Source organism: Symphodus melops, assembly GCF_947650265.1.
Source record: "Symphodus melops genome assembly, chromosome: 8".
Lineage (NCBI taxonomy): Eukaryota > Metazoa > Chordata > Actinopteri > Labriformes > Labridae > Symphodus > Symphodus melops.
Genome location: NC_136698.1, coordinates 26,559,097 through 26,579,031, shown reverse-complemented (window position 1 = coordinate 26,579,031; position 19,935 = coordinate 26,559,097). Strand labels below are relative to the sequence as shown.

The 19,935-nt window shown below is 44.2% G+C and overlaps 1 protein-coding gene across 5 annotated transcripts in view; it reads left to right on the top strand.

Moving 5' to 3' along the window:
- palld (palladin, cytoskeletal associated protein) overlaps positions 1 to 19,935 on the top strand; it is a 64,592-nt gene that overhangs the window by 42,504 nt on the left and 2,153 nt on the right. For 2 of the 5 annotated variants that reach the window (XM_079350748.1, XM_079350749.1), the window contains 10 exons: positions 11,119 to 11,793; positions 12,538 to 12,682; positions 12,984 to 13,085; positions 14,444 to 14,482; positions 15,398 to 15,619; positions 16,057 to 16,206; positions 16,598 to 16,686; positions 17,745 to 17,877; positions 19,344 to 19,551; positions 19,678 to 19,843. In XM_079350748.1, the coding sequence (XP_079206874.1) occupies positions 11,119 to 11,793; positions 12,538 to 12,682; positions 12,984 to 13,085; positions 14,444 to 14,482; positions 15,398 to 15,619; positions 16,057 to 16,206; positions 16,598 to 16,686; positions 17,745 to 17,877; positions 19,344 to 19,551; positions 19,678 to 19,843 (1,929 nt within the window). Of the gene's footprint in view, positions 1 to 4,183; positions 4,443 to 11,118; positions 11,794 to 12,537; positions 12,683 to 12,983; positions 13,086 to 14,443; positions 14,483 to 15,397; positions 15,620 to 16,056; positions 16,207 to 16,597; positions 16,687 to 17,744; positions 17,878 to 19,343; positions 19,552 to 19,677; positions 19,844 to 19,935 lie in introns of those variants that run through there. The other 3 variants (XM_079350751.1, XM_079350750.1, XM_079350752.1) reach the window with 2 other exon arrangements.

The window sequence follows — 19,935 nt, the reverse complement described above, 5'->3', positions numbered from 1 at the left end:
ACCAGGAATCAACTATGACAGTCCAAATTGTTTTCTTGCACGGATTTCATTCCACAAAGTGCTTTTTTTTTTTTATGCAGCCCTACAGTATGTTCGTTTTTTTACTAAGTGTGCTAAGATGATGAAAAGCAGGCACTCGACAAGACCTCACTTTATCCTTTCTCTCAGTGAAATGTTGAGAGAGGGAACCTGGGTAATCCACATCAGCTGTTTGCACAGAAAATCATAGAAAAAAAAAAAAAGCCAAGAACCCAAATTGTAAAATGTAAAATCTAATTTCAATCAAACTAAACACCTCCTGTAAGCAGTCAGCAGAGCCTGAACTCTTCCTTTTACATCAGAGTTAAACATCTTTGTTTCATCCCAAGTGAACGAAGCTCCAATCTGCATTTGCTTGTGTCAAAGGAAGAAGTATAAAGCTCCTGAATAAGTGAATTACAGAACAGAGAGACAATCGGCTTCAGTCCAGATGATACATGAAAACATTGTTAACATTGACATTTTCACTGAAAGACACAGAGAACTATAGAGACCAAAACAGAACGTAAGAAAGATCATTTCTGCTGTAAACACATTTTAACCCTTTATAGGGCAAAAGACTATTTTTGGTAATTTCCGCAGACATCACACATGGCTGCACTTCTACACCTTAGTAAGGTGGGGAACCATGTGATCCTCTCTCAGCCAATCAGAAGAGAGCACCCGACGTCACTGATCCTGCTATTGTGGCATTTGAACCAAATATGGTAACTTTGTCAATGTTTATTACATATATAAATTTTTTTTTTTTTTTACAGAAATAAATTTCTGTTATGTCCCTGAATAACAATATGAGGTTGATTTTTTGAATTTCAAAGCATTTCAATGATTGCCCTGTAAAGGGTTAACATGTGGCTCTATGGGGCCGGATTTATAGACTGTATAAAACATGACTGTCGTCAAAGGGAAGTCACCCATTGGATTCTGAAGCGTCACTATTAAAATCACAATCAACCTACAACAGATCCACCTCTCAGTCAACTCAGCTTCGCCACTAATTATTGCAAATACAGTACATGCATAACTCTTAGCGTTAATATATTCCAAAGGCGGATTTATTTGAACGATCAAACTATGAACATGTGTACCAACAAAAAAAGGAGCCATTAAAATGAAATATTTTCTTTTGAACCAGGTTGAACATGTTTATTTTTGCTGTAAAAATGGGTGTTTTAACACAGGGGTGTTAATGGGGAGCAAGCCTCTAGTGGCCACTTAAGGAACTGCAGTTTTTGGCACCACTACGTTTTCTTTATTTTTCAGTATTTTGGTTTTTAAAAACAGAGTCGAAAACATACAGTAAGAAAACTGTGTGACAGTATATATGTGTTTCCAGGCTCTGCATACTTAAACACTGCAGTGATAAATCTGAGTAATGTCATTAACCTTTAATGTGGATTGAATTACATGCAGCTTGACCTCTACCTTTGACATAATTGCCCGTTGTGACCGCTGTGATTAAATGATTTCTGCAGTAGCTCCAAAACCTCTTTAACCCCAGTGAGGGTGTTGTCAGGGGAACCGCGTGCAAACTGAAGGCAACAAACTCCTCGTTGCTAACAGCCCTCATCAGTCTCCCGCTGTCATGCACACAGACACACAGTGTTTACAGCGTGGAGCTAAAGAAAGTGACTGGATTTTGCTTTCCTTCCCCCTGAGTTCTTTTCAGAATACTTTTAAGGATTAAAGATTTTTCAGACTCGTCTTGTTGAGATGGAAAAGTCGATATCCTTTCTGCACGGCTAAGCAACGAGATGTGGCTGCCAGAATTTGTCGCATATCTGTGCGGTGACTCAGAGCTTCCTCTCAGCAGTGTGTTTGTGTTTACAAGGTGCAAGTCGTGAACTCGCTAATGAAGTATTAACAATCACTTTCTTGTTGAGGTGTTGTTCGAGGTTTTATGGAGAGTGTGAAACACATGCACGGCACAGAAACACACATGGTGGAGCTGGCTTGTGCTTCAAGGTTCGTCATCCTCATCACACGTCTGATTAACAATGGAAGTGAAACTGTGGATTAGTTCCCTGCAGATTAGTTTTGCATCTGTGAGGTCTTGAGTTAAATGAAATAATAGGGCAGAATCAGGGAGAAAAGGAGCTACAGTGCAACTAAATAAAAAGGCAAAATTTATTCTTAAAGGACACAAGGAAGTAGGAAGGCAGATCATTTCTCATCACCCTCCAGAGTCAGAGATGGGCAGTCCTTAAAAGGACATGGGAGACACAGGATTGGCTAAACTCAGACCAACTAGCCACTGGATTGGTCGCTGGTGCCAGAATGACCTGCATGGAATGGAGAAATTTTCCAAATAAGGAAGAGAGTTGCCGGCGCTGACCTTCATAACATAGACAGGAGGAGAGGCGATGGAAGAGGGGAGAGGGAGCGATGAGGAGACGCACAGAGAGATGAGGGGAGCAAACAGAGCAGGCTGGGTGTGTGTGTGTGTGTGTGTGTGTGTGTGTGTGTGTTTGGTGAGTTGACAGCATGGAAACTAACCGTCCTCAGTGATCCCCTCGTAGAAAGCAGACTGTGCTTCTCAGGAAGGATCACCCTGGTATGTTAAATACAGAGAAACACACCAGATAAATACACGTTACCGTGCGCACGCAGACAAACTCGGAGGATGACATTGTTTCGGGATGAGGTCAATCATCTCCGATAAGATCGGTGGTCGTGGTCTGTGTGGCTGCTGCATGTGTGGTATCAGCTGGGTTGCCCCTTTAGACACACTCCCGCTTGGACCGCCTCCACTTGTGGATGTTAATTAGAGGGTGTAACAATATATACACACACTAATGTCATGATACTGCTGTCACCAGGAGCGCAGAGAAGATTCACTCTGACTCGACTCCGAGTGTCTGTGAGTCAACGCGCAGGGAATGACTCGCAGCTCCAGACAAAGGAAGACCCTCTCCACGTAACTCTATTTGATGTTTTTCCCCCCCTCACTCAGACATAGTTTACACACACACACACACACACACTGAACACCTCTCTGGACCGGATCCATGGCCTCCCACTGTCCATCGACACGCTGTGACTCATCAGCAGCCTGGAAAACGCACACTGACTCTAAAAATAGAAACATTACACACAAAAACAGGAGTGATAAATTCCCCAAAAAGGTTTTGTTTCATCCCAAAAAAATTCTTTGATTGGGAAACTGAATATTTGTGAACATAGTTTGGTGAATGAAACCAGACCTCTGTGGTTGTGACGGGATGTTAGCATCATAAACTCGACTCTTGCATAACAGTTTGAGTTTTACACTTTGAGGTGTCTCCATCTTGTTCTTTATGAAACAGAAGTGTAGACGTTCAGATTAGATGCATCACTACACATATGTTGATATACGTCATGGATATTAAATTGGACTAGCGAAAAAAAAAACTTTCTTCATCTAGATAGAACAGCGGACTTGTAAAGTATTCATAGTTTTTTGTACCTGTTAGCTTCTAGCTGTTAGCCATATCCTGCTTTCCTGTCCATTTGACTCTGAAGAGCACCATAATAACAATTAAAAATGTATATTCATAAGAAGCCTCAATCTAGCATTTGAGACTATTAACTAATTAAAACAATTCATTTAATTTTCTCAAACATTTCCATGACAAACTAGTGGAGTAACCAGGTTAGCGCTATTTAGCTTTAGCATACATTTAGGAGCCGTAATGCTACGTCTACCTCTTATAGTCTGTTATGTTTTTTTCACTTCATTAACGATATTATTCCTCCGTTCAGACAAAGTACACATCTTAAAAAAACCATCATGTTTCTATTGTTCAAAGATAATAGCCACTGTGAAGGTGATGTTTCTCTGTGTACACAGGATTTAGATTTGACTTCCAGAAAAGGCGTTAGCTAATATAATCTGTCGCCGTACAATGGACACATTTCATCTGTGTCACTTGAAACCAACAGAGTTTTTCTGGTGATAAATTTGCTTCAATCTATCGTCCATTCTCTCTCTTCAATCTGATTGATTTTGTAATAATTTAGGAGACAATGTAAATGTGGAAACTAAAGCACAAGGACAATCAACACGCCATACTGTCGGGGTCTCACATTCACTTCTTAAATGGACTCTGGAGGCTGTTATTATTTCTGTTGCCTGACTCCCTAAGGGAAGTTCCTCGGTTAGCACAGGACAGGGCTGAGCTTTTATTCTGAAGAGGGATTGGTTTCAGACAGACCAGGGGCCTTTATTGTGGAGGGGAGGAGCTCTCAGACAGACTGACTCATGCAGAGGGAGAGAGAGAGAGAGAGAGAGAGAGAGTGTGAGAGAGAGTCTGTCACTGTCTGGCTGCTCAGCGCTCTATATATTCTGCTCATACCTGACAGCACAGCAGAAGTTTACTCTCCTGCAGGGAAATATCAGAGCGGCTAAGATCACAACATTCAAGGTAAAACGATTATCTGTTTGCTTTTGTTTAGACTGATAACTTATTCAAAGTGAGTCATACTGTAGTTGGATTGATTATGAAATACATTAAACACAAATTCATGACTGGAACTCAAATTTTAAACTTTGAGCAAATCTGAGAAAAAAAAAACTTTTTTAATCTATTCTCTGTCTTTTTCTGTCTTTTGGAAGTTTTTATTTTTATTAAACAAACAAACAAAAAACTACATTTGAGCTCTTTGCCATTCAATTTGAAAGAAGGAGACAATAAAAAAACGATAAAGACAGAGTAGGGACTGTTGTCTTCTTGTTCTCCTGGTTAACAGCTTGGCATGTTAATGTTTAAATCACATGTTTGGAGAATGGGTGTGTGTGTGTGTGTGTGTGTGTGTGTGGTTCGCTGGGAGCACGTAGAGGCTGAGTGTGACAGCCATTCATTTGCTGGAGGCTCAGGAAAGGTAGCGAGTTCAGACTGCAGAGAGAAAGAAAGGGCAGCATCACTTTGGTCGGATGTTTTCTCTCAGTTGTAACAGTAGACAGACGTGTTTTTTTTTCATTGGTTTCGTTTGTTTGCAGAGCTTCTGCTGGAGTCAGATGGATTAGTTACCACAATAGAGCCTGTTAGGTTTAAAAGCACGTCTCACTCAGTTCAAACTCTTCGACTGACTTGATCTTCGGAGCCATCCTTCACTTTCTGCTTCTCTCTCACGTCCCCTTCCTCCTCCTCCTCCTCCTCCTCTTCTTCTTCCTCTCCTGCTGCTAATCCCATTTGATGGCAATGTCTTTCCCACTCCAATCCAGGGAAGAATGTCTGCAGCATTCTTGCTATAGAGGGGGGGGGGGGGGGGGGAAGAAACACTCCCCGTCTTACTCAGGCAGGGAGAGAAAGGCAGAGGAGGAGTGGGGATAAGAGGGAGGGACTGATGGAGGTACACAGAGGAGAAAAGGAGGCCTTGCTGATTGAGGAGCCCTCTTCACCTACACTTGGATATGAAATACGAGCCCCAGATTCGGAGCAGAGGGGGGAAATAATAGAAAAAGAAAGAAAGAAAGAAAGTAGGGCAGCCGTGAGCCGGTGGTGTGGCTGGAATAAGAAAAACGCTCTGTTATAAAGAGAGGAGGGGGGAAAGGAAAACAGTCTGGTTCTGTTTTATGTGGTGTGTGTGCAATTAGAGAACGGGGGGGCACGAGGGGGGGAGGGGGGCCGGGGTATAAAGGGAGGCTGAAAATAAGTTAAGGACACCAAAGAAACAAAGGCGTAGAAAGTGAATGAATGGAAGTTGTAGATAAAGAATCAGTCTTTCACATGTGTGACATTGAATATCGTGTGTGCAGCTGCAGACTGCTTCTTTCTTTTTTTTGTTTTTGTTTTTGTGGGTCAAACAGTCTGTTACACGATTCTCAAATGTTTTTGGAAACTTGCAGAGGCTACGCAAGTAGACGGAGGCAGACATGGGGGGAGGAGGAGGGGGGGGGGTATTTGAACTTCTTCATGTACAGTTAAATTGACCTAGGATCGCTTCTTTATGTGCTCTCGGATTAAAAATGATAATTATAACAATGACTTGCTTTATAAGCAACTTTACAGCCTTTCTGATATGTTGTCCAACCAATACACTGAACTGAAATGTTACAGTACTTTTAAAAGAAGGATTACGATATGTTCCCATCTTATATTGTTGGAAAACCTTCATGTGAAGGTTATATTTTTATTTTACTGCATCAGCCCCCTGATCCGTAGTTTACCTCTCTGAAATTGATGTTGTGATTTTGTGATTTCAAATTGACACAAACAATCATACAGACGAATGTCGCACGATAAAATTCTCAGTATCTTCTGCAACGTTAAGAAACGTTATTCGCAGCAATGACGCGACATGGTGTCGTCAGGCGTAACTTGTGCAACAGTTTATACAGACAGACTTACTCACAGTCTGTCAGGATGAAAGTCATCCAGCTCTGCTCACGCTGTCAGACGGCTGCTCGGGGGCATCAGACAGGTTCCTGCACTGACGCACTGTTGTGATGATGCAATGAAGGACCAGGTGCTGCACAAAACATGCATCGAGCTTTTTGTGATTTCATCTTCCACTGTCATGACCTCACAGGTCGGGGTCGAGCGCCTCGCGTGCAATGACCTCAGTGAGGTTTACAAACCAGGCTGCGTGTGATACCTGAAACGGATTCAACGTCTGGATGTAAATCATTCACAAACAGCGAGGCCGTGCTGTAACTACGCTCCAGGTGTTTGCAGAAACAAGTCAACAGAGGTGTAATGCAAACACACAAACACACACCTATAGCGTGAGAGCAGCCAGAAACACGCCATGAAGCCTCGCCTTGTACAGAGCTGTACAGAGAACAGGCACATTCATAGACCCCCCTACATCTCGCTTATGTTGTTGTTTACACAAGGAAAGCCCTCATTACTGGCTCTGTACACTCAACTACTTCCTGTTCTCCCTCTCACACGCTTCCTGTCATCAGCTGGCCTGCTCTCATAAAGCGGCACCGTCCTTTCCTGCAGCTGCAGAGCTAACGAGACAGGCAGCAGATGAACCTGCGGATAGCTCGCAGCGTGCTCGCTGGAACGGGATGAGCTTCTCACGCAGTCGTTATTGTTCAGGAAGCAACAAACAAGCTGCAACAAGTAAACATGGTCATTTTAAAAAAGGGTTGAGGTTTGCATTTATTAAAGCAAGATGCTGCTGGGGAAGACCCACCGTGTCTTACATGTCTCAGGGTTGAGCTGACTGATACATTACTGTGTATTCAGTATCTGTTAAAGGAGCTTTTAATGCATAAACTGGGGAGACAGACTTCTTCCTCTTTGCCTTTTGAATGTTTTTTGTCTCATTAAAGAAACTACTGACAGCACCCAGCCCGAGGAAAGTTTTTTTTTTTTTTTTGCAGGATGAAAATGGGAAGGGATTAGTGCCGTGCCTTTATAAACCACGAGAATTTGGGGTGAAAAAGAGAGGCTACGAGGAAGGGAGACTTAGGAGAGTTATGCTGTGTTGCAGAATGACAAACAGAGAAGCTTGAGAGTTTTCTCCCAGCGAAGCAAACGCTCTGCGGGCCAGTTGGCTCAGAGCGAAGCAGCAAAACATCGAGCCGTTGACATGGTGACAGAGGAACACATCCCTTCTTAACTGAGCCGCGCTCAGCCACAGGGACGGAGAATAGGAGGGGAGGGCCGCTCTGCTTCTCGGGCCAGTTGTAGATACTGGTTGACACGAGGTCAGGTTTTTTGCAGAGCACAGCTGGGATGAAAGGACAGGACACAGTGTGTGCAGCGGTCTTGTCCTGCACTTTGTGGTCGGAGCGGTCTGGATGATCAGAGCCATGATGTCGAGGGTTCACAGAGTCTGGATGGATCCAGTTCTGTGCTTGATGTAAATCCTTGAGTGGGCAATAAAACTATTCATGCAGCTGCAAATTATACAAGTTGACCTTTTCATGCACTGTCAAATATGAAGCGTTAGCAACCGTCAGACAAAGTGCAATCTAACCCAACACAACGATGAATGTGATTTATTCAGAATGTGTCCATGTATTATCATTCAAATAGACTGTTGAACTTGTTCAACATTTACGTGGACTCATAAACTGTACAGGAAGTGAATGTCGCCGGTGCACAAGTGCTTTTAAATTGCATTCTTTATGATGGCCTGCAGGGGGCGACTTCACAGCCTGCAAAAAAGGGTTTTTCCGTTTGTTGATATTTAAGAGAAAATTAGTGAATCTCTCGCTCGATTTATCAGCTTAGTAAACGTTTGAAGAAGTTTATGGTCTCAATCAGAGTTTTCAGGTTTTTTGTTCAAAAGTTACAACGAACATTTCAGACTTTCAGGAACTTTTTCAGCACAGACGAGTTCGTTTGAAGGATCTCACCTGAGTTTTATAATATAGAGAATAATCTAAGTTAAATTCTTGGTTCTATTCTTAACTTTGTGGTCCTCGAGGGGAGCGTCGAGCACTTCCCTTCTTGTCTTTTCAAAGTCAGCACGACTCGTTTCTCTTCAGCGATGCAGCGAGAAAGTTTCGAGCTGACGACACAGCGAACTTTCTGAGCTTACACGATGACGTGACAGCGCCGTGAATCAACCGACTGTGGGAGGGGGGAGAAAAAGGAGAAACCACACCTCATTTCAGACTTTCAGGAACTTTTTCAGCACAGACGAGTTCGTTTGAAGGATCTCAGCTGAGTTTTATAATATAGAGAATAATCTAAGTTAAATTCTTAGTCAATTATACCCAGGTTTTTTTAGCCTCAGTGGAAACAGATGAATAATAAAAAAAAAAAAAACAGGTTGAAAGATAGGGATAATTCCTCGACAACAGTCTTTACTCCTCAGACGAGGAAACTAGATGAAAACACTTTAAGGTCTGTTTTAAGGCTTGGTTACTTTGTGTTTAACCTGCTAACCAAAACAGACTTTCAGCAGAGTGTGTTAAAACACAAAGCTGCTCTCTGCATTCTGTCAACAACCCAACAGATGACGTGACAGTGGTTCCATCCACGGCTTTAAATGCAGCTGCTTCTGAAACAACGTGATGAGGATTCAGAGGTGCTTCGTGATGAATCAAGGTGCTCGTTGAGGTGTAGCTTCTTTATATAGAAAGTACCTTTTATGGAAGAGGAGGGTTTAATGCAACAGCTGGACAGCATCCACTCTGCCTCCTGCCTCGACGTTGATATACATTTATAGCTCACTGTTAAACACAGCTGTTCTCCTCACTCTTATCTTTCATGTCAGAAACATTAAAAAAAAAGGTCTTTGAGGTCTTTCGCGCTGACGCGGTGAAGCCCGTGCTCTGAGGAAATGTAAGTGCGTTTCCTCTCTGCTGGAGCAGACGGAGCAGGGTGCTCCCCCCCCCCCCCCCCCCCCCCCTCCCCGACTCTCCAAGAACACAGCCAAAAAAGGAAGCGGAGCGCTGCGAGCCGCACGAGCTGCCAAACTATTCCTGTAAAAGCACTCTTTTGGTAGAGAGGCCTCGACGGGAGACGTTTGGAAAATGTAAAGACAAAAACTGTACACAGGGAGGAGGACACACACTGAATCAAGCGTGTGCTTTGTGCGACGTGTGGAGTGAAAATCAGGATGTGACAAGCTGGAATGACTTTACTGAATTAACACGTATTTATTAGAACATGTGCAGGGAGGCTGCAGCAGTGTGATCAGTCATGTTGCTGCTGGATTATGAGGGGGATTTGTTACACAAACTGTCAGTTTGTTTGAAATACTCACTGGTGTTGTTGAGGCATACTGGAGGCTCGAGAGGAAACTGGGTCCTTTTCTTTCTCACAGATGAAAAATAGTCGACAGAGCTCGCTTATTGTTCAGCATCTGGAAAAGATTTGGGCAGGAGAACCGGTCCTGGTGGACTCCTGACAACATGGGATGTACAGTATATTCTGGACAGGCTGCCTGTGAAGAACTCATCAGTCTCAGGCACATAGCTGAACACTCTGAGGGTTTATAACTTTTCCCCCAAGACCCCCGTCCTCCTTCTGGTCCTCGAGGGGAGAGTGGAGCACTTCCCTTTCTTGTCTTTTCAAAGTCAGCACGACTCGTTTTCTCTTCAGCGATGCAGCGAGAAAGTTTGGAGCTGACGACACAGCAAACTTTCTGAGCTTACACGATGACGTGACAGCGCCGTGAATCAACCGACTGTGGGGGAGGCGGGCGGGGGGGGGGGGACAAGCCACACCTCTGTGAGGAAACACAATACTTCATCACCAGGACCCATCCCCGACAAAATGACACCACAACCTCACACATCGTTGTTTTTATTTCATCACAATGACATTCAGGGCCACACCTCAACCTCAGATAGAAAAAAAATCATATCTGACCTTTGACCTCTGCGCCGCGCCGTTAAACAGGGCTGTTTTTCTCACTGCAGCCTTCACCATACTTGATGCATTGTCAACAGGCTGGCTTTCTAACAAGTCTTTGTTAAAGCCTTGAGGCTGATAACCTATCAGTGTGTGCTGCTGCTCCAGTGGTTTCCTTCCCAGAGCGCACACACACACACACACACACACACACACACACAATTTGTCCCCATAACACGAGTCATCACATTCAGTTCAGAGGAAAAACAGTCACTTCAAATAGCACAGAAAACTGTCTCTCTCCTGGCTGCACGCTCAGCTTTCTGTTAACGATGACTCAGAGACGGAGCGATTTGATTGGTCCCTGTGTATAATACTATAGAGAACATGGTCTTGACCTTAGACTGTGTACAAGATGTGGAACTCTAGTTTAGTGAAGTGAGTAAAACCTGTGGGGTCTGTGAAAACCTCGCGCTGCTTCTTCATCGTTTATCAAGTGTTTATTTTTTCAAACGAGTTGATGAATCAGTTTTTGCCTTTGACGGAGGGATTTTATTCTGACTGCAGCTCGTGTCTTTGATGATTAGTATGTTGACTGTCTGAATTGCTCGTCTATAACTCAGTTTGATTGACATTTTAACTTTCCCTCGTTTCTGCTCACATCTGGTCCGGTACATTTCAGCCCTTTGTGCTCGGACTACAAGTCAAGGTTTCACGTTAAACTGAAAACAGCTGTCCGGTTTTGTAACATTTTTATAACTGTGTTACTGTATTCAACTTGAAGAATGAAAAACATCCAGATTAATTTCTGTTTATCGCTCTTGTGCTCGCGCAGGAACGCCTCTCAGCTGAAGCAGCTGCAGGACCAGATTCTATTGGAGCAGCAGGAAGCAGCCAACTGGCAGCAGCACCAAGAGCAGCAGAACCAGGAAGCCCCGCCTCCACCTCAGCAACCACCTCAGGAAGAGCTTCCACCTGCTCCCCCGTCTCCACCTCTCCCCCCTCCTCCTTCCTTCCAGGAGCTGGAAAGCGACACAACCATGCAAGCCAGCACCTTCAACTACGCCCGGCCCAAGCAGTTCATCGCTGCTCAAAGCCCGGGCATCGGATCTGGCTACATCACCCAGTCCTCTGGATCCTCAGGGTCCAGCCTGTCCTCCCCTCTGTCTCCGACTGCCTCTCACAAGCCCTTCAGCAGGGTCGCCATGCCTCCCTTCACCAAGGCTGGAAGTGTGGAGTCCCCGAGCTCCCCTTCATTCCCGCCTCCACCTCCACCCTTCCTCAGTTCCAGTAACTTGTCCTCTCCATCGGGCCCGGCTCATGACTTCCCTCCCCCTCCGCCTCCTCCCCCTCTGCCCATCTCCATGTCTCCAGCATACTCAGATATGTCCTCGCCCTTCTCCTCTGTCCCTCCGTCCCCTGCCTCCAGCTTCCTGTCCTCAGTGCTGCCCTCCACACCTGGCAGTCCTACAGTCAACGCCCTCGGCCTCCCGAAAGGAAACGGCACAGTGTGAGTATCCCTCCATGCACTTTTACTTACATAATCTGTGTAAGTTCTTCTGTTACACGCTGAGTCCTCGGAGCGCCGCGTCAGATAAACCTGCTGGCAGCTGCAGGCGGGATCGTCTGCAAGACGAAGGACGACATGTTTACATTTTTATGCAGAACGTTTACTGCAAAAAGGAGAATGTTTAAACACACACACAGACGAAAGGGTTCCTCAAGGTGCAGAGGCTTTAGCCTCCATAAGGCAGCAAAAATATACACATGGACCTGAGGGAGAAAAGTGTGTCAAAATCAAATAAACACTCAGATTCCTTATCGTAGTTTCCTGTTATATACAGCCAGTACGACTGTCAGGCTTTATTAGCATGCAGGGTAAATATATTCTGGGTATCACATTGAGTCAGCTGATAAAGTCTCTTTATTTGATGGTGATCATGAAAGGTGAAATTGACCTTTTTTTTCCTCCTTCATCAAGGACATTCCACTCTCAACTCTTTGCCAGTTATTTTTCAGCAGCCTCCTCCCTCCCTCTCTCTCTCCCTCTCTCCCCCTCTCTCTCCCCCCCGGCATTCCTGCTGCAGTTGTGAGAGATAAGAAGACACATTGTGGAATGCTAAAGCTGGACATGTCCAGATAACGGAGGGGGGGGGGGGGGGGGGGGGGGGGGGGGGGGAGCCAGAGAGGAAAGAGGAGCTGAGATAATGTGTTTGCGAACACTTTAACGTTGAATTTTTATTTTTTTTTTTAGCAAAGCGTTCCCCAAGAAGTCCCCGGTCACCAGGACGCCTCGCACCACATCCGACTCGGACATCCAGGGATCGAAGGACGCCGTCATCCAGGACTTGGAGAGAAAGTTGCGCTTCAAAGAAGAGCGCATAAGCAATGGTCAACAGGTGTGTGTTTTGTGTTTTGTGTCTTTGTTTTGTTCTCAGCCTTATTTTCGTGCGTATTTAGCACACACAAAAAAAAAATTAACACAAATTAAAAAACTTTTCATGAAACCGTTTAACTTTCTATGAAAGTGTCATTAAACATGCTTTTTGTGCAATGCAACGCTCGAACAAGTTCATGTTTTCTCCATAAGTTATAAAAACCAAAAGCTCAGATCCAGAACTTAGCTAATGATGTGTGTCAGTGTGTGGTTGTGCAACTTACACACTAACCCCAGCTGACCCCATTAATCCTTGCTTCCAGAGGTTAACCTATGAGGAGAAGATGGCTCGCAGACTGCTGGGTGCTGACAACGCTGCCACAGTCTTAAACGCACAGGAGACAGAGGAGGAGCCGGTCACGCAGGTACGCTTGGCTCTTCATGAGGATCCACACACCTGGAGGGGGGAGAAATCAAACGCACCCAGTTTCATTTCAACACCAATGACTCATGTCAGCGTGTACACTTAAAATCCATAGGCACCTTCTTCTGTTTCTTCACACTTTCCTCTCTCGTGAGTTCTTGCTTTATTTGATATACTGATGGATCAGAGCACACACACACACACACACACACACACACACACACACACACACCCTCCCTGTAAACGCCGTTGAAGAGCGAGTTGTGAAAGCGGGGTGTAAACATTGTAAAGTCCTCCAGTGGCTTCCATAAAAAGCTCTGTTTATGCAAACTGGTGACAAACCAGTGTCGCTGCAGACTTGCTGGGAAGTCACAACAGTTGAAGGCCTGTGTGGCTAATTTGTCCGACTCTGAACCACAAGAAAGTTCTGTGAGCGTGTCACACAACCACACAGTGTTTACAGCAGAACAGAAGCAGCAAGGAAAACTCCCATTTGTGGATATATTTAATATTAATGAATTACAAAAAAGTGTGGTAAAGATGAAGCCTTAACTTGGTCATTAGTTTTATAAAACAGTTCAGTCTATGAATACTTGTCTGAGTTGCTCATATTAAAAGGCTGAATGATTTATATTGAGCTGTGTAACCTGATCATTCTTCTCATTTAAAGATGAAACAAGGCCGAGGAAACACTTTCAGTTCTGCACATTAATTTGCTGTCGTTGGATTCATTTATGAAGGGCTGTTAAACGTCTGCACAGCCAGTTAGATAACTGAATATAAACAGAAGAACGGTTTATCGTTACCATTAACAGACAGTCAAAACTCTTTACTAAAGCAACCACCTCACACAAGCTGTGTTCAAATAAACTGCAGATAGCACCTCACCATCCCAGTGTGATGCAGCCTGTTGGCATGAGGAGCAATCTGATTGGCTCTGGCACTGCAGCGCTGCATGACGATAAGTACGTTCCAATAAAAGCCCCCTTTTCTATTGGACTTCATGTTGTGTCTCTTGCATGTGTGTTTGACGGCAGGTAAGGTGTAACACACACTGAAACGTCTCATTATAAGCTCTTCATTCTGACAAAATGACTTTTAGATTCATGCAAAGCTTCTTTTTTTTTCCACTCTGGGGGGTGCTTGTGCTCAAACTGTGATCTTAGACCCAGACTTGGATCTTTGCTTGTGCTGGGACCTTTTTGAGTGTGCAGTCAAGGTTGTTTTTTTTTTTTTCAAGTGAAAGCATTACAAATTGTAACTGTGAAATAATGAAGAAAAGTTCAGAGATTAAAAGAAGAAGCTGTTGAATAAGACAACAACACAAATCAAAGGCAAAATACTTTTTTCTCTCAACAGGAATACATGCCGTCCGAAAGACAATCTTTCCCCCAAAAGGTTTCCTGTTCATTTCTATTGGCTTCTGGTTTCTCATTCACTCTGTTCAAAGCGTCACTATGTTTGAGTGTGCACACTAAAGGTTTAGTCCTGGGAATTAGCTGATAAGGGAGAAACAAAGGCAGCAATACGGGTTTGCTGTGTAGTCCATTTTCAGGCAGGTGTGTTTGATAAACACTGCACAACAGGCCCACACTAACTGAGCATGTGCACAACGTTTGCACCTTTTTTTTTTTTTTTTGCACGTGTTAAAGTTATAGTTTGAATTGGTTTGGATACTAAATCATGATCAAAGCTTGACTGCATCACATGCATGTTTGGTTTTGACCTAGATCGTGCTTTCATCACGCGTCACACGAAGCAATTTTTCCCCTAAAGTTGAGATTTTAGCAGCAAAAAAAAAAAGAAGATGAATTGAATAAAACTTTTGCATCATTTTAAAGGGCATCTTACCAATGCAGCTGGCTTGGTTCTCTGACAGGATAATCCCTCAGTAGATCTGGATGAGCCCACGTCTGTGATGGCTGACGTGCAGCAGAGTGAGTCTAGCGGGATAAATGCCGGTTCTGCAGCTGTGCCCGAGGCCTGTCATTATCTGTGTGATGTGTCATCAGACCACGATGCTCCGCAGATGTTCCCTCTGCCTCAGCAGGGCTGCTGTGACGACAGATTGATAGAGTTGGTGGGATGGAGGAGTGGCTCATCAGGGCAGAGAAATTCGGGAAATTGGGAGAAAGCAGGTAGTTAGGGTCTCAATGAAGACAGGTTCATGTGTGTGAAAGATCAGGCAGGGGAAAACAGCGTTTATTTCTGCACGCTCTTGAACATGCTTGCCTTTGCCATGTGAGCCCAAAATCCCGCTGTGATATATTTCAATATCTCTCTCTGGTCTTCTCTCTCTTTGATGCCACGTAGGAATATAAAGTTTCCAGCTTCGAGCAGCGACTGATCAGTGAGATCGAGTTCCGTCTGGAGCGCTCTCCAGTGGAGGAATCAGACGACGACGTTCAGCACGATGAAGACTCTGTCGGTCGTGGCGTGGCGCCATCCTTCGACCAGAAGCTAAAACACTACAAAGTCTTCGAGGGAATGCCAGTCACCTTCTCCTGCAAGGTCCACGGAGACCCCAAACCAAAGGTGGGAGGTCCTGCATGCTGCTCGTTGATGATTCTCACTATGTGATTCGTTCATTGAGGCCTTTTCCAAACGCTCGGCGAGTTTCTGATGTGTGAAACTGATGAATGAGGGTGACGATGTCATACATGTGATAAGGGAGGCCCTTTTGCAAGAACACACACTGGACCGGGCTGACTGCCTGGTTCTGTCCACATTAATGACATGGTGATGACAGGCTGCAGAATAAAGTGATGAAATGGAAGAAGAAGAAAAAAACGAGAGATGGTGGTGAAAGAGGGGAAGCACACGATGTTAAATCAATTCAAACATGTTTTGTAAAGAATTCAAAATTGTTGTTTTCTTACAGTTTAGGTGGGTAAAACAGGTGTTATTCTTTTATATGTTAGCATAAGGATTTTTTTTTTTTTTTAAATGTTCTTTCTTACCTTGGGCGACAGGTGTACTGGTTTAAAGACGGCAAGCAAATCTCTAAGAGGAGCGAGCACTACAGGATCAGTCGTGATGCTGATGGAACCTGCTCTCTGCACACTGCGGCCGCATCGTTGGACGATGACGGCAACTACACCATCATGGCAGGCAACCCTGAGGTTAGTGGACAGAGAAGAAGAAGAAGAAAAAAAAAAAAGAGGTGGAAATCAGCTTTGTGTTGGAAGTGTAGAAAATGATGTGCACCTTTTCTGATAAAAAAAAAAAAAAAAGTGTGCACATGTCTGACAGAGCCCATTAGCCGGAAAATAATGACTGTCTCCAGCCTAAAGAGGAAGAGGGCGTTGAATGAGACAGGAAATCACTAAAGCCCTTATGTGTGTCAAAAGTTCATGTGCTGCAGGTTTTCTTTCAGACGTCTTTTGAGCTCCAACACTCACATTGTATTTCCTCCTCCCAGTCTGACTAGTTGCTTGTGATGTGGTGTGTCAACACCTCGTAAGCTCCCTCTCTCTCTCTCTCTCTTCATGTGCCTCTTCCTTTCCCTCACAGGGCCGGGTGAGCTGCACCGGCAGGATGATGGTGCAGGCTGTGAACCAGCGAGGCCGAAGCCAACGCTCTGCACCCGGACACATGCGCAGGTGAGGCTTCACCTATCTGACAGGAGGAGGGAGAGGAAAGACAAACAAGATCTCCGTGGATGTAATTACAAGCTGGAGCTGCAGGCTGGCTTCCACATGTGTGCAACAGGCTGCTCAACATCTGCACAACTTCTGTGCTCACACCAATTTCAAACGTCATTACTCCGACATAAAACGCTCCAAGAAGCTGATATTTACAGAAATATTTGCTGCGAGCTGAAACCGAGTCGCTTTGTTGAACGTTCGGCTCAGGAAAGAGAGCTCAGCGTTAATGAGAGGGCACACCTGTTCGCTCTGTTCTGTTTTTCATTGCTCTAATCACCCTGTATATACAGTGTGCACTCATCCAAGCCCGAGATATTGAATAAAAAGCACAGAGGCTCACCTCGGAGCGCAAACAACAAACACCTGCAGACTGTTATCTCCACGAACACTCCCTCAGCTCAGAGGCGTTTTGGGTGAGATCACAATCAGCGTCTCCCCGCCGTCTTTCTCCTCCCTCCTTGGTTGACTTGTAGGACGTCAGGTTGTGGTGAAGTCATTGTGACGGGGGCCGAGTCATCGGGACACCTGTGGGTCCTGACCTGCTGCACAGAGATTAAAAACAGGGCAAGTGTTCAGAGGTTATTTCAGGTTAAAGCCCTGAATGTGCACAGTGTGTCTATTAAAGGGAGAATATGTGAAAATATATGCAAATTAAAATGGACGATTTGATAGATAAAAAGCAGAAGGATCTTAAAAAACTGGAAGGTTCTTACAGTATGTGATAATTATGTGCACATTGTTTATTTACTTCTTTGATGATGACTCCGGTGGTGGATGGTTTATGTGTTATCAGAGTCCACAGTGTTACCCAGTAAGGATGACAAATGTGTTTTGTATCGCAACAAAATGCACCTTTTTTTTTTTTTTTTTTGGCAAAATCAAAGTAAAGTATGTCAACATCCTACATACTAATTTAAATGCACCTTTTTTTTTTTTTTTTTTAATTTGTTTTAAAGAACTCCAAAAGTCAACTTCAAACCCCGAATAATATCCGCTCGTCTTTTCTCCGTCAGGCCCAGATCCAGATCTCGGGACAGCGGCGATGAGAACGATAACATCCAGGAGCGTCACTTCCGCCCTCACTTCCTGCAGGCGCCCGGTGACCTCATTGTTCAGGAGGGCCGACTGTGCCGGATGGACTGCAAGGTAAATTCACGAACACTGTGACGTCATTAAAAACAAAAACTTTTAATTATTAATTATTAAAGGGCATGTTTGTGGACAAAAACAATAGTTTCAGTTTCACCTTTAATTCCAGAAGAACAATCAGGGGGGGGAATCACAACAAGACAAATGCATGGGGGAAAAATAGCTAAAAATAGTGCAGGGTTTAGTAGCTACACACAAAAGGAACAATTTAAAGGTTTGAAGTTTTAGCAATGAAACTTTTGAATTAAGTTTAAAAAGTTGTGTTTTTAAAGAAAGTTTGCTGATGTTTTCGGGGCGAATGAATCAAATTTACAATCAAAAATAAAAGAGAGTCATCATCATGCAGATTTAACATATGAAAGACTGAAGGCTGTATAATGCAATACAGTGTTATCTGTTGTTTAAAAGTGGAATGAGCTGTAAGTGTTTAGCGTGTGAACACACTACAGTGTTTAATTCTTCCGGCTCTTTCTGTGATAAAAGATGGAGGCAGAGATGGTTTCAGCTTTTCACTGAGACATGACTGGAAATGAAACTGCCTGCACCAAAGAGAATATGTTAATCATAGTTATAGAGAGAGCCATTTCAGATCTGCCCTTTAATTCAGAGTCTGCGTTGCATTCTGGGAGGCTCCATGTCTGCACTGCCAAAGAAACATTTCCCTTTACACGCAATCCACTTTCTTCAGGGAATAAAAAAAAACTTCCTTCCTGGTGCAATGTGTGGCTCAAAGAGCATGTGTCATTTTTAACAGGGATTAAGTAGGATCAAGTTTTTCAATAATTACTCCCTCCCCGGCCTCTCAGCACATTTTTCTCTCTTCATCTTCGTCGTCATCATCGCCCTGTTTGGCCTCAAGCTCGTAGAAACCCTTTGAAAAGTGGTAAATGCAGTAAAATAAAACACGACTACAATTACCTGACTATAAAAAGACTCCGTTCCTTTTTAAACCCTTGACATCAAAAGATATTTATAACAAGTCTTTATTTCCGGATCATTTAGGCTGCTTCGCTAACTTTCCACGCTGAAAATATCCCAAGTTCTAAAAAATGTTCTGGGCAGCTTCCAGAAGCACTTTTCACTGTTTTCGTCTACTTTGTGATAACTCTGAATACGGTGGTTTGTCTGCACGTGTGCATGTCCATGGTGGCACATTTTTCAGCTGTGCAGGGTGGAGCAGGTGTTGAGTTTCTCAGCAGGGAGAGATACTTTTTTTTTTATTTTTTTTTTTTATTGTTTCTTGGTGCAGTTTATTCCCATGACAAAACTATGCAGGAGACCTGGTTCCCCCTGCAGGCAAACACAACACAGACGGATTAAGCAAACACTTCTGTTTGTGTGCTCCCAGTAGACACACACATGCCGCTAATGTTCTCAAAGACTCCAACAAAAACAAGCGTCGAACGCACTAAAATAAGCCGTCACATATTCAGCTAATTTGAGCTTTTTTTTGTGTCGTTCAGGTGAGCGGCTTGCCCACTCCCGATCTCATCTGGCAACTAAATGGACAGACCATTCGCCCAGACTCCGCCCACAAGATGCTGGTGAGGGAAAACGGCGTGCACTCGTTGGTCGTTGAGCCCGTGACCAGCCGTGACGCAGGCATTTACACCTGCATCGCAAGCAACCGAGCCGGGCAGAACTCCTTTAACCTGGAACTCATTGTTGCAGGTATGCAGAAACGCACACACACACACACACACACACACACACACACACACACACACATACACACAGGTGTTTTTGCATGATTTGGATCCAGATAACAACTCAGTGACAAACATGATGTGTCCACAGCCAAAGAGATGCACAAAGCGCCGTCATTTGTGGAGAAGCTGCAGAACACGAGTGTGGCTGAGGGTCATCCTGTACGACTCGAGTGTCGGGTCACCGGCGTTCCCTATCCCCAAATCTTCTGGAAACGGGAGAACGAGTCATTCACTCACAACACAGACAGAGTCAGGTAAATAAAACGTGTAAAAACAGGTTTAAATGCTTTTTAACAGATTCACACACAAAAAAAGGGAAAATAATCACTTGCCTTTAATGTGTGTC